This window comes from Zeus faber (assembly GCF_960531495.2).
Source record: "Zeus faber genome assembly, chromosome: 9".
Classification (NCBI taxonomy): Eukaryota; Metazoa; Chordata; class Actinopteri; order Zeiformes; family Zeidae; genus Zeus; species Zeus faber.
This window is the reverse complement of record NC_137197.1, coordinates 31,801,580-31,816,926: the sequence shown is the minus strand read 5'-3', so window position 1 is coordinate 31,816,926 and position 15,347 is coordinate 31,801,580. Positions and strand designations below refer to the sequence as shown.

Genomic DNA, 15,347 nt, shown 5'->3' with positions numbered 1-15,347 from the left:
GCCCCTGCTACATCGACCGGAACTGCGACCTTGCTGTCGCATGTCGGTGAGAGATGCTGTGGCTCGTAAAGCATTGATTAAAAAAGTATAATATTAGAACTCTTGGGTGGGCGGGTAAAGGTGACCTAATATATAGAATGCCGGGAAATTAGTCCGATTTTTACTATCGATGAATGAGCAATGTGTATTTTTCTCAGCCGTATCACATGGGGAAAGTTTGTCAATTGCGGTCAGACATGCATCGCCCCAGACTACATCCTGTGTGAGCCCAGCGTTCAGAGCCGAGTGGTGGAAGAAATCAGGAATAGCATCAAGGTCAGCTTCCAACAAAATTGCACCAACTGCAAGTATTACTGTACCTCGGGCCCTTGTAACCAAAGCATCTTGAATAGAACCATAGATTTATTCATAAACGGTCTATCTGCCCACTGAAGTGGGGATCCTCGACCCATGATGCGTACTCTTTACGTTTGCCAGGAATTCTATACAGATGATCCAAAGACGTTTGAGGACTACGGACGTATTGTGAACAAGCGCCACTTTAAGAGGGTTATGTCTCTCATGGAGGGGAGCTTGATCGCCGTCGGTGGAGACAGCGATGAATTCCAATGCTACATAGGTGTGCGGTGTCACTACATGTTTGAACGGCCCAGCTGGTGTCAAATCAAACTTGTATCAAACACATATTTTACGTTATCGTGACTATTCTCAAGATGATACTCATGTTTATCGATTTTCTAATGTACTCTCTATTTACCCTTTTTATTTATTTTAAGTGGAAGGATATGGTTCTGAACCTAGAAAGTTGTAAGACAAAGATGTTACCAAATATGTTTGACAAAGTTACTTGATTGTGCCCTAATGTATGTTTGTTAATTGTTAATTGAAAAGGCAAAGGCACCATTGATTTAACATCGAATTATGTAATAAACACTGGCCAGGTCCTTTTTAATACTGTATTTTGGTCAAAGTGCAGTTTGAACACAGGCCCAATGAGAAATAACTTCAATCAGCATGAATTGTCCTTGATTTTCATGGGTATCACCATATCTGAATGAGTTGCTGTGTTAAAGAATTATGTTGAACAATAATAATTGTTATTTAATGAGTTTTTAATTAGCTCAGCTAAAATGAAGACCTTAAAAGGATAGGTTTGCTTTTTTTCAACCCAGCCTTCAACCCAATGCTGTCCACTGGGGACAATGTTTAAGTCATAAAAAAATGGAAAGCTCACAATATATTCAGACATGCTTTATGTCATACAAAAAAATGGTAGTTTGGTCAAAATGACACTTCTTTACTTTCGTGCTAATGTAAGAGACTAGAAACAAGAAGATGCTCTGCTTCCTACTGGCAACATACTGTTTCCAACGTTCCGCTTTGGATGTACTGCGGCAATTGGAATCACAATTGAGTAGTAATAAATAAAATATGATGTTACTGTTATTCAAAACATGTTAAATAATAAAGACGTGTGAGGATAATGCCAGTTTTCCTTTTTTGTATCAGAAGATTGAGCATTTTTTAAGGCTGAAATGTTTACTAAAGCCTGGGTTGGAAAAATAGCAAACTTGTTAAATTGTATTTTAAAAGTTTGATAGAAATTTGATGGTATTAAACTGTGTGCTTCTGATAACAAGTTGTTTTTTTTATCCATTTTTTAAATTAAAATAAGTTGTAGAATAATTATTTGATAACAAAATAGGCTATTCAAAGCAATAAATTAGTTAAGTTAGACTACCACATCGTGTACCCTGCATTACGTACACAACACAACTGGAAGACAGTTGGAGATAAGACAGATTGCTCTTTCCATATTCCCTCAGCCCCCACCGTCTTGAAGGATGTGACGGGGGAGTCCAAGGTGATGCAGGAGGAGATCTTCGGGCCGGTGCTGCCCATCATCACAGTGAGCGGAGTGGACGAGGCTATCCAATTCATCAACGAGCGGGAGAAGCCGCTGGTGCTCTATGTCTTCTCCCCTGACAACAAGGTGAGCCGCGTCCCTCGAAGTCGAGTGGCTGCGATGTGGATTGTTTTTATGGTTTTTTTTGCATGTAGATATTTTCAAAATTCTGACACTTTACTTGCACCTGTGAGGTTGTTGTTCCAACTGCGCAATTGTGTCTGTTGCTGTTTTCTGGCCGGTAGCTGATCAGAAGGGTGATAGCGGAGACTTCCAGTGGGGCCTTGCTGGCCAACGACTGTCTGGTCCACTTCACTATCAGTGCTCTGCCTTTTGGAGGAGTGGGTGAGTGTTTCAATCAGTTAGTATTTGAACAGTTAGTATTTTGTGGGGTTTTTTTGTGTTGTCCCGGTGACCACTAGTTGCATTTCATTCTGGCAGAAATCCAGTCTGACTAAGCTCAATCAACTGAACCGTATATAATGATTCTGTCATGACTTAGACTACCAAAATGATAATATCATTGAAATACAGGATTTAAAATTATGTTGAAACAACTTTATATTAGGGCTGTACCCGACTCAGAATTATGTCAGTCGAATCGGATGAACGGCGGGGGGGTTAGAAAAACGATTTCTAACTTGCAATAAGAATAAGATATTTGTCTTAAGAAGCATTTTCGCTATTACCAGGAGAGACATCTCTCCCGTCTCTCTCTCTCTCCTGCTCTATCGCCGGAGATATGGAGATATGCACGAGAGCAGCAGGGCCGGCTCCCTCTGCCTCTCACACACACACAAGGAGATGAGGGCGCAGATTGCGTCACGATTGCCCCCTCTCCATGTGAAATGCTCAGAAAATAAAGCAGTGTTAATTCTGCTGTTAATTAGTTTCAGTGTTTTTATTATATGTTTTTAAAAAAGAACCAATAAGAGCACCCATTTTACCTATATATATTTTTACCCATTTAATTAAAATTTTTTATCCGTCCAAGGGAACAACGTCATCCGCAATCGATTAACTAGTGGGCTCGTTCTCTGATATTACGTTAGTACAGATGCGGACACCATCTAATGCATTCATAGGAACACGAAAAACCGTCTGCTACCACCATAACTATATTTTAGACCTTTTCTCACCATACATGTGTTTGCATCCCTATACAGTCTACTGAGGGAGTGTGAGGGAATGATGGAAAATGTGCCTTGGCAAAATTTAAAGAAGTGTGATCTGGGGATATTATTGTCGTTACATATGTGGTCAACTGTAGTAAATGTATTATCAATAAACAAGTCAGAGAAATACACGACGATTTTTGCGCCATATCTTAAACGCTGAGTCTATTTGTGATGATAAAAAAAAAGTTAGTTGAATATCAGTGGGGAGACTAGTTTGAGTTTGAAATGTCTTCTGATTTGATGCCAGATTCTAATACAATTTTACAGTGGGATTTGTAATGTGGGTACGTATGTGGTATAAGGGCTGATATTTGTTTTAATTACAGATTGGATCTCAATCATGAGCTTATTGAATCTGTGTGGTTTGATGTACTTTTAACTAAAAGCAAGCCTTTTTTAATTGATGCTTTCTATAGACTCCCTGAACAAAGTAACTTCTATCAACTGTTGAAAGAATAATTTAACTCCTGCAAGGATTTTGACAAGGTTGAGGTTGTAATGATTAGTGACTTCAACACGGCTGTTTCAAATGCAGATCATGGGATATTCAACGTTTTAAAAAGTTTTTTGTCATGCTTTAGATTTGCAACAACTTATTCAATTGCCCACTTGAGTAGGTAAACTAATGCCATGGGCACACTACACGACTTTCAAAGTCATCAGATCGCTGTACTGTTCACACTACACAACTTTCTGTCTTGTGAGGGGGAATCTTGAAGTCTTGTGGTTTGCACAGTACATGACTGATCTGTGACAAGGGGTTACACATTACAAGATCCCTCCTCTTGACTCCCTTTCTGTGATAAAATAACTGAGCACAAAAGTAACCCAAAGAAACTTTGGCAGTCTCTGAAATAAAATGGGGACAGCAAAAGGTTCAAGACTAAGGCAAATAATATCTCTTAACATTAATGTGAGCTTTCCTCTGATTGATCCAAGGTTGCAGATAAGTTTAATAGTTTTTTCACATCTGCAGCCAAACAACCATTAGATAGGCTACCAGGCAATCTTAGGATGTTTGATGAAAAATCAACGTTTCAATACTATTCACAACTTGAAGCTGTAGTGGACTATTTTTGCCTTTCTATGGTTCCACAGGACAAGATGTTAAAGCTATTGAAAGATCTTACAGTAAATGTTCTAAAGCTACTGGGCTAGATGTAATGCCTGCCAGATTTCTGAAAGGTGCTGCTGAACATATTGCACCATATCTCACTCATGCTTTTAATCTCTCCATTGAGTCTGGTAGTGTCTCAAAGGATTTAAAACATGCTAGAGTTATTCCTTTGTATAAGAAATGGAGCAAACTGGAAGAGGGAAATTATTGACCAGTTTGCATTTTGGGAGTTGTATAGAAAGTCTTGGAGAAAATAATACATGAGCAAATTAACAGCTACATTTTCAAACTGATTTGTTGTATGAAATGCAATCTGGTTTTAAAGAGTCACACTCAACAGATACATGTTTATTATTTATATCTGATTATATAAGGTAAGAGATTGATTTGGGCAAATTCTGTGTCATGGTACTATTAGACCACTTGAAAGCCTTTGACACGATTGACCATCAGATTTATGAAATCAGATTTGTTCCAATATATAAAAATAAAACTTCTTAAATATCAAACAAAAATAAGAATTTTAGAGCAAATAAATGGTTAGGGTTAGCTTACTCTGCTAACTTGGCTGCTTCTGACCCGGGTCCTCCGCTGGACACCCTGGGTGCTGCTGCTGCCAGTCGGGAGAGGGTTGGTGCTGGGGCAGCCTGTGTTGACCCGCTTGTGGCTCCAGGGCATCTTCAGACGGCCCTTCTGTGTTCCTTCCCCTTTTCCTTTATTGTAGCAAATGGGCGAGGTGGAACAAGCCCCAGAGCAGATGGACAGCATGTCACGATAAGGGCCCCTCCTCCTGTATGTGTGGGGATGGCAGACCTGCCAACCTGCACGCATTTTGTGTACCAACCACACAATTCTTGGTTTAAATAGGCAGGTACAAAATGCCAGCTGAAACTACGCAAAAATAATACTTACAATAATTATATACATATATATATATATATATATATATATATATATATATATATATATATATATATTCAAGATTCAAGAGGTTTATTCGTCACATACATATACATACTTTCATACATATATGCAGTGAAATGTAATGCAACGCACCCGGTGATTACACTTTTATTGATTTTTGAATGCTCAAAAATATGTTCCCGTGACAATGTTACATTTGACTATGATAATGTGGTCAAAATCGTCACTGAAACTCATGCTAATTGATTTTCTGATTGCGAAATCAGAAAGTCAGGGTCGGGTACAGCCCTACATTCTAGCCTTTGTAACATGCCTCTATCTATAACCCTCCAAAACGGGCTGTTTTTTTGTGGAAGGAGCCACCCTCCTGAGGGCCCCCATGTTCTGTGAGCCAATGGGGTTTGAGCACAAGTTCTGGGTTCTGTGAGCCAATGCCATTTGAGCATGGCTTCCAGGTTTCGTTGTATTTACACCAATCAACCACAACTTTAAAACCACTGAAAGGTGGAGTGAATAACATTGCTCATCTCATTCCAATGGTACCTGTCAAGGGGTGGGATTTATTAGGCAGAAAGTCAACAGTACGTTCTTTAAGTTGATGTGTTGGAAGCAGGAAAAATGGGCTAGCGTAAGGATCTGAGCGACTTAAACAAGCGCCAAATTGTGATGGCTATCTGGATCTGGGTCAAAGCATCTCCAAAACAAAAGGTCTTGTGGGGTGTTCCTGGTATGTAGTAGTTAGTACCTACCAAAAGTGGTCCAAGGAAGGACAACCGGTGAACTGTGACAGGGTCATGAGCGCCCAAGGCTCATTGATGCGTGTGAGGAGCGAAGGCTAGCCTCTGGTCCTATGCAACAGAAGAGCGACTGTAGCACAAATTTAATGAAAAAGTTCATGCTGACTATGATAGAAAGGTATCAACACACAATGCATCGCAGCTTTCTGTGTATGGGGCTCTGCAGTCTGGTCAGAGGGCCCATGCTGACCCCTGTCCACTGCCAAAAGTGCCTACAATGGGCATCAGAACTGGGCTTTCTCCATAGCCCAGTGAAGGAAGGAGTTGGCTTGGTCAGATGAATCACTGTTGTTTAACATCATGTGGATGGCTAGGTGTGTGTGCGTCGTTTACCTGGCGAAGAGATGGCAGCAGGATGCACTATGGGAAGAAGGCAAGCCAGCTGAGGCAGCGTGATGCTCTGGGCAATGTTCTACTGGGAAACCTTGGGTCCTGGCATTCATGTTGATGTTGCTTTGACACGTTCCACCTCCCTAAACATTGTTGCAGACCGAGTACACCTCTTCATGGCAACGGTTTTCCTTGATGGCAGTGGTCTCTTTCTGCAGGATAATGCGCCCTGCCACACAAGTTCTTCAGGAATGGTTTGAGGGACATGACAAAGAGTTCAAGGTGTGGACTTGGCCTCAAAATTCCCCAGATCTCAATCCGATCGAGCCTCTGGGATGTGTTGGAACAACAAGCCCGATCCATGGGGTCCCACCTCGCAATTTACAGGACTTAAACGATCTGCTGCTAAGGGTGGTGCCAGATACTACAGGACATCTTCAGAGGTCTTGTGGAGTCCATGCCTCGAGGCAAGGCCTTATTTAAAACTTTGTTACGACTTTTGTTGGTGGTTCTAATTTGAATGACTCCCTTGAGTTAACTGGCTCATTTCAGGACGTCTTCTGAATTCCAACTGTGAACGCATGTTCTGGCCCAGTGCCTGGGAATGAGCAAGGGGAGGCAGGCGGATGCAAGACAGCGCTGCTTGCTGTGTATTTATTGCAGTCTTTAAACAAAATGGTGACTCGTGGGCCAAAGGCAAAATCACAGGCTCGCTGGAAAACGGTGAGAGTCCAAAACATCCGTGCATATGTGCTATATACAGTGGGGCAAAAAAGTATTTAGTCAGCCACCATTTGTGCAAGTTCTCCCACTTAAAAAGATGAGAGAGGCCTGTAATTTTCATCATAGGTACACTTCGACTATGAGAGACTTCCCTACTGCAGGGAAGAACTAAACCTAAGTTACTGTACTTCTTGGTCCAGGATCGGGCGAATCAGTAGAGCTGAGTTTTGCATAGGTCCCCTTTAAAGCGCTCCACCAGCTGTCTGGGCATGGTAAACACAGGTCTGATTTGAGCGGACCCCCAGTAATTTGTAAAGTACCCGAAGTGTGAGTGACAAAGGAAGACAACCTGAAACAGCACCTGTGCCACATTTTTGGTCGTAATACTGCGCAGGGGCACTGCGTCTTGAAAATGATGGAAATCATGCATGTTATTTTTATATCTTTTGAGTGTAATAAGAATTATGGAATCGTTTCTGTCAATGTTTGTAACGCCTTATTTGTACAATAAATTATTAAAAGTTTCAACAAGTTGCTTTTGGAGTGTTTTGAAAACCACTACGGATTGTGCGCCCCTGGGGTGCGGGGTCTCCTCGTGCTCCCTGGGACTGGGTCATTCTCCTCTGGGCTGGGTGTGGGGGTTGCTCCACGGCCCTCTGGCTTCTCGGGGGTCTTCTGTAGCCGCGGGGCAGGGTAACCGGGGCTTTCCTGCGGCTGTAGGGTGTGGCTGCAGAGTTCGGGGTGGCTTCGGGGCCCCTTCCGCTGCTTGGAGGCGCCGCGACATATTACTGACCTTCTACACCAGTACCAATAGGGAAAAGTCATGTACACTCACCGGTGGACATCTTGCACACAACCACACCCCAGCACCCTCCTGGTTCCATTCCTCTCCGCCCTCATGTACTGCCATAATAATGACAGGAAGAGGCCACGTGACCAGTTGTAGTTCCAGTTTTCCTGGACCTAATTCACTGTTTTTCAATACATGTTGTCGTCCAATGTTCATGTTTTTGTGTAAATGTTGTTTGTTTCTATGTCTCGCCGTAGTGATCAGTTGTTTATAGACCCAAACATGATAAATAGTTCTCCAAAGAGGGGGGTTAGTGGTGGCTCTCCACAACCAGAAACTGTGCTCTTGTCATTCTACAGGACACACTGGAGGAGTGTCCTGTAGAATGACACTACAGGAGTTATTGCAGCAGTTATTGATTAAAGAATTAATAATGAGTTGCATTGCAGGTTGAGAACTTAAACTCCACTTGCACACTAACTCTGTCCTAAATGCAATGGCATACAAATACTCTGTTGTATGCCCAGCATGCTGACAGCATAGGTTAAAAACAATAAATAAACCCACTACGGACCTGTTCCGGTACCTTGGGATGCCGTGACAGAATGTTACAACCGGAGCTAGGAGGGACCCAAACACATGACACAGAGATGGGAGGCAGACAAAGGATGTTTATTAGACAACACCGTTGAGATGGCCGGAGGGATCCAGTCTATAGGGATGGGGAGCCGGGCTGGATGGAGAGTGACGGACAGGCTTGGTCGAGAAGACAAACAGGTTAGGGCAAGACGAAACAAGGAGACATCAACTAGGAACAAAGAGTTTGGCACTAGAAACTTGGAACTAGGAACTGGCCAGTCGCCATAACTTCGGTAAGCTAGTTGATGGTCTGGCAATGAGTGACTGGGGAGCTGGAGAATAAATACTGTGTGGGTGATGAAGGTAATTGATCCCAGGTGTGTGAAATTGGCTTAAGGGAGGAGCCGCGGATGTGTCAAGAGCGGCCTCCAGTTGTGCTGGGAGGCCGTGGGCCTAACACAGAAATTATAATTATAATGATAATGTCAAAATATTACTTACATATCACTGGAAAGTCAAAAAAAAATCAAAAAAATGTGCCTTAATATCTAATTAGGGAATTATTACTTTAAAAAGTAACAGCGGCAGTAAAACTGTATTTTGCTATGATGGTTAAATTTTGCAATTGATCTGCTGTTCACATGCGTGCCGAACCGTGGTGGGCGACCCATACACACCATGGATCATCTACGTACCGTTACACCATAACAGACCCCCTATGGGTCCCATTTATAATGTTCAACCATCTTCCTCCCAGGAGGTGGGGGATCCAGTTCCTGGCTGGAGAGTGTTATCTCTGACATTTTTACATTGCAGGTGTGAACAAAATATGCAGATCCAACCGTTCCCAACACAAGAGCCTTGTTTGTTGGAGGCTCAATAGCAATAAAGCAGCGTTCTTACTCCTCCTCCTTATCTTGAGAAATCAGAATTCAATCCGCAGACCTGAAATGTCTGCGAGGGGCCTCTTACTTTGATTTTTGTAATTACAAGCAAAGGGCTGTCCTTGCTACACTAGTAATGGGGTAAAGTTGTATTTAAGGAGTGTTGTAAATGTACGGGTTACACGTACACCCAGATATGTGAAGCCCTTTAGTTACACTTTAAACTGAAACTGGTCAAATTTTGCTCTCTCTCTGCCTGGGGTAGGTAAGCTTTTTGTCTGATTATATTTTTAACCTGAGAACTACCTGAATTCTCTGAGTACCTCTAGTCAGGGAGGTATGGAAGTGTCTGGGTTCGAAATATTGAGGAGTCTATCATCTGCGTAGAGTGATACCTTGTTGGTGGTTTCCTTCCTCATCACTCCGAGAATTTGATCAGAGCTTAAAGCTATTGCTAGAGGCTCAATGGCTAAATCAAATAAAAACAGATAGATGGCACCCTTCTCTTGTACCTCATGCTTTTTATTATATGGTTACACAATAAATCACATTTTTCTAATTTCTCAGAATCTTGCTCATTCAGTGTTTTCTGTTTCAGGTACTCTCAGTCTGTTGAAATCTGTTGTCTTTCAGCCGTACTTCCCCTTTTCCTTTCCAGAACTGCTATTTCAGCAGGGTTTCGTCCTGTAGCACGTTTACTCATGAGCAGGCCTTTCCCTATTAAGTTACATTTCTTATAAATTGTTAAATCACTGAAATATCTGCAGGTTTTAGGTTTTATTTCTTCACGTTCTTCTATACTGAAACGGGTTTCAGGATTAGGGATGTAACAGTATAAAATTTCACAATCCCGTCGTACGGTATAAAAAAAGACAAATACATGGTAAAGCCTCTGATGCGGGAAGTTGCTTGTCGGGCTTGTCAAATTCACAGGCGAGGCAAAATAAGAATAAATAAATCAGCAGCAGAACTACTTTACGCCAATATTTTGCGACACAGTGCTTTACGTTACTTGCGAGCGCAAGGGAACAAGTGTAAACAAAGGTGGCAGAACACTGCGCTTGGGGAAATTATGTTATTGGATGGATTATTACAACATTTGGTCGCAGCACAGCAACGACATAAGGTGATGGTGAATTGAAGTTTACATCTTCAATTTTGCAACAAATTTATACCGTGGGCAGTATAACAGGGAAAGGCTTACAGTGCAGAACTGTCATTGGTTGATACTGCGGTATAAAATGGTATACCATTACACCCCTATTCATGACGTTCTCCGTCTTCTAGTGCTTTCTCCACCTTATCGATTCCCTCTTGGTGCAGGGTTGTTCTCATGTCCCATGTTTCTCTTCCCATGTCACTCACCTCTATTCTTGGTTCTGGGTTCGCTGGGCTCCTGCTTCTCTTGTTTTTATGATACTTCTTCTCAGATTGGTGTCCTTCTGTTCAGGGGCAGGTCTTCCATTCTTTCCCTGTTCCTATACTTGTAGTAACTGTAGTGCAGGCCAACATTGTCACGATATTGCTTACAGATCACTGGAAAGTCTGGGTGTGACACCACTTATAGTAAATACGCTTCAGTTGCACCAACTCTCTGAAGACGATCGTGCTCTCCTGTATTTTTTTTAAATCCCTTTTTTTGGTCTCGGGCAATTACCGCCAGGTCTCTATAGACGGTAATGGCGTCACTACCTGCGTCGCTATTTGCAACGAGGCTCATTTTCATAGAAAGGGGAAAATGTTGCACAAAATGTATGAATAATACCTAATTGAATTACACCCAAATGGCACCGGCGCATCGAGAAGCTATTTGCGTGGCAGCACAGTTAGTGGTGCATTTTACCTTTTTCCGGTGCTTTGTCAATTAGACACTTGCTTTTTCTGTTATTTGCGCCTGTTTAGCAGCCACAAAAGCCCCACAGTGTACAGATGCATGAAAATAACTTATTATCTTCTGCCACTTGAGTGAAGTACAGTCCCATGAAAAAAATGTGCCTTATTATCTAATTAGGGAATTATTACTTTAAAAAGTAACACCGGCAGTAAAACTGTATTTCGCTATGATGGTTAAATTTTGCAATTGATTTACTGTTCACATGCGTGCCGAAACCGTGGTGGGCGACCCATACGGACCATGGATCATCTACGTACCGTTACACCATTATAACAGACCCCCTATGGGTCCCATTTATAATGTTCAACCATCTTCATCCCAGGAGGTGGGGGATCCAGTTCCTGGCTGGAGAGTGTTATCTCTGACATTTTTACATTGCAGGTGTGAACAAAATATGCAGATCCAACAGTTCCCAACACAAGAGCCTTGTTTGTTGGAGGCTCAATAGCAATAAAGCGGCGTTCTTACTCCTCCTCCTTATCTTGAGAAATCAGAATTCAAGCCGAAGATCTTGAATGTCTGCGAGGGGCCTCTTACTTTGATATTTGTAATTACAAGCAAAAGGCTGTCCTTGCTACACTAGTAATGGGGTAAAGTTGTATTTAAAGAGTGTTGTAAATGTACGGGTTACACGTACACCCAGATATGTGAAGCCCTTGAGTTACACTTTAAATTGAAACTGGTCAAATTTTGCTCTCTCTCTGCCTGGGATAGGTAAGCTTTTTGTCTGATTAAATTTTTAACCTGAGAACTTCCTGAATTCTCTGAGTACCTCTAGTAAGTGAGGTAAGGAAGTGTCTGGGTTCGAAATATAGAGGAGTATATCATTTGCGTAGAGTGATACCTTGTGGGTGGTTCCTTCCTCATCCGAGAATTTGATCAGAACGTAAAGCTATTGCGAGAGGCTCAATGGCTAAATCAAATAAAAACGGATAGATGGCACCCCTGTCTTGTACCTCATCGTTTTTATTATATGGTTACACAATGAATCACATGTTTCTAATTTCTCAGAATCTTGCTCATTTAGTGTTTTCTGTTTCAGGTACTTTCAGTCTGTTAAAATCTGTTGTATTTCCGCCGTACTTCCCCTTTTCCTTTGCAGAACTGCTATTTCAGCAGGGTTTCGTCCTGTAGCACAACGTCTTCTCACGAGCAGGCCTTTCCCTATAAAGCTACATTTCTCATAAATCATTATCACTGAAATAGAGAAACAGTATCTCCAGGTTTTAGGTTTTAGGTTTCATTTCTTCACGTTCTTCTATACTGAAAGGGGTTTCAGGATTAGGGATGTAACAGCAAAAATACTTCACGCCAATATTTTACGACACAGTGCTTTACGTTACTTGCAAGCGCAAGGGAACAAGTGTAAACAAAGGTGGCAGAACACTGAGTTTGGGGAAATTATGTTATTGGATGGATTATTACAACATTTGGTCGCAGCACAGCGACATAAGGTGATGGTGAATTGAAGTTTACATCTTCAATTTTGCAACAAATTTACACTTTGGGCAGTATTACAGGGAAAGGCTTACGTTGCAGAACTGTCATTGGTTGATACTGCGGTATAAAATGGTATACCATTACACCCCTATTCATGACGGTCTCCGTCTTCTAGCGCTTTCTCCACCTTATCGATTCCCTCTTGGTGCAGGGTTGTTCTCATGTCCCATGTTTCTCTTCCCATGTCACTCACCTCTATTCTTGGTTCTGGGTTTGCTGGGCTCCAGCTTCTCTTGTTTTTATATGGTGCTTCTTCTCAGATCATTGTCCTTCTGTTCAGGGGCAGGTCTTCCATTCTTTCCCTGATTCCTATACTTGTAGTAACTGTAGTGCAGGCGAACATTGTCACGATATAAGCCTCTGGATCTCACCCTCTTCTCCCTTCCCTTATCTGGGTGCCTGGGCGCAACCCCATGTGGGCGCCTGCCGATGGTGGTAGCTGTTGGCCTTGCATCGTGACCCTTGTAACTTTCCTCAAAGAGGCACTTTCCCTGTGGCTTCTCCTCGTTGGCCTGGGATGCTTCATTCCCCTCTCTTTCTTTACAGTATCTGTTATGGTTTCAGAGCTCTGGTCTACGGGGGGCCTCATTCTTTGGACACTAGATGTTTCAGTAGACATGAAAAGTCCTGTTGTTGCCTTCTGTTGTGAATTTAAGCCAACAGATCAACAAATCCCTTTTTTATCAGGTAACAGCGGAATGGGCCGCTACCATGGGCAGCACAGCTTCGACCAGCTCAGCCACATGCGTGGCTGCCTGATCAAGAAGCTGAACATGGAGGGGGTGAACACCATGCGCTACCCACCGCACACCGCCAAGAAGCTGGGCTGGGCACGCTTCTTCCTGCTCAAGCAGGTCAACGTGGGAAGGCTGCGCCGCATGGCCATGCTGGCCATGTTTGCCGCCCTGACTGCCTTCGTGGTTCAGGTAAAGGAACTTTCCCAGGGTAAGATGCTATTCAAATATTGGTTCCCGTCATTTATAACTGTTAGCACAACCTCGCTCATGTGTCATTTTTGTATATTTGATTAACAATAACAATATTTAAAAAAAAGTAGATTTAACATTTTATCTTTTTGTGCTATGAACAGTTAAAAATTATGGGAACCAACATTTTAATAAGGCCTGAGTTGAAAATGGGCAAAACTATCCTGTAATTGATGCATTTTGTAGTGGATATTAAATCTTCGTCTCCATTCCACATCCATCTCTCCGTCTCCATCCGTCTCCAGCCACCTGTAGTTATCTGATAATATTAATAATTCAGAAATCCACTAGTAAATAATTCATAATCATTAAATGCACCAATAAGACACCCATAAGGTGTCACTGTTTGTCTCCAAGGCACAAGATTACAACTGATCCAAAGGCGGGAAAGAACTAATACTTCATCATGTTTAATCTATTTACATTTTTCAACTTCCATATTGCTGTAAATTAAGTTATGTTTAAAATCATATTTTGTAACGGGGGTGATAATGTAATTGTGCACGACAGTTTTAAATGTTTAAAAAGAATAATAATTTTCCCCCAAGATATCTAGATATGAAGGCAACCCCCTCTGCAGTCCACACTACAGGCTTGTGCTTTCCAACAAGAAAGGCTTTGTCCCCCTACGGACAATGTGCATTGTTGTCAAGGAAAGCTAATCATATAACGCTGTGTGGTCTGCCCCCACTAGCCTTTAATTACCCAGCATGCTTCGCTTCTCTCTGCTAAATAGGCCTTTTGTTCTGCTCAATGATTTACCTTTGTGCTGACGTCTCCACTGTTCTAAGGGGATCCGTTTTTTTTCCTTTTCTTATTGCATTAAATGTTTAGACATTCATATAGTCTCATCTTCTGTTTTGTGCACTGTGTTCCTTGCAGAGGTTCTTGCGGTGAGGCAGACGGGTGGAAGCCGCCAGTGAATGGGCGAACACTCCTTCAGACCATGGCCAGACCCTGCCACACTGCCGGCTATTGCACTTAGATAAGCTCGGACATTATGCAACATGACCTCTTAAACCCCATATATGTGAACGGCGTATGTAGATATATGTTTAATAGTATTTTTTTTAAGTCATAATAATAGCATCCCAGCTGTGTAAGTTCATCAGTAATATTAAGCTGTGTAAATGGTGATACGCTGCCAATATGATTTTTATAATATATGCTAATGTTGGATTTATTATTTTTACATGTTTTTTTAACATGTGAAATCAGATTCTAATCACACAATGAAAACATATGTCTGAACCTTCCCAGTGAAATGCTGGATGAGAATGATCAAGAACTATATACACATATAACCAAGAAGATAACGATATTTGGTGGTCTATCTATCAAGAACATGGGTGGATGATTCAGTAAGAGGTGTGTGTGCCAAGGAGTTTTATTGCTGTTTATTGCCAGATAAAGATTTTGGCATAACGCTCTATACTCCACTCCCCTGTCTGTCATTTCAAACCTCTGTACCCAATGGATAGGTGTTGAATATAGCTTATGTGCCTCTTTTAACTTAGTTGATTTTATCAAATATTTTTTTTATATGTATGGGGGAGGACACACTGAAACAATGATCTCTGTAATGTAATGATTTCTGTAGGTGTCAAGAAAGACTAGATAACAGTGTGTGTGTGTGTGTGTGTGTGTGTGTGTGTGTGTGTGTGTGTGTGTGTGTGTGTGTGTGTGTGTGTGTGTGTGTGTGTGTGTGTGTGTGTGTGTGTGTGTGTACACTCACAGGC

General features: G+C 41.9%; 1 protein-coding gene across 1 annotated transcript in view; it reads left to right on the top strand.

Moving 5' to 3' along the window:
* The window catches only part of LOC307234543 (aldehyde dehydrogenase family 3 member A2-like), a 20,416-nt gene extending 5,077 nt beyond the window's left edge, over positions 1-15,339 (top strand). The window contains exons 7-13 of the mRNA XM_080006302.1: positions 1-46; positions 198-315; positions 478-619; positions 1,827-1,993; positions 2,152-2,251; positions 13,310-13,567; positions 14,491-15,339. The exon at positions 1-46 is cut by the window's left edge and continues 163 nt beyond it. Coding sequence (XP_079862428.1) covers positions 1-46; positions 198-315; positions 478-619; positions 1,827-1,993; positions 2,152-2,251; positions 13,310-13,567; positions 14,491-14,531 — 872 coding nt within the window. The 3' untranslated portion in view covers positions 14,532-15,339. The remainder of the gene's footprint in view (positions 47-197; positions 316-477; positions 620-1,826; positions 1,994-2,151; positions 2,252-13,309; positions 13,568-14,490) is intronic.
* The last annotated feature ends 8 nt before the right edge of the window (positions 15,340-15,347 follow it).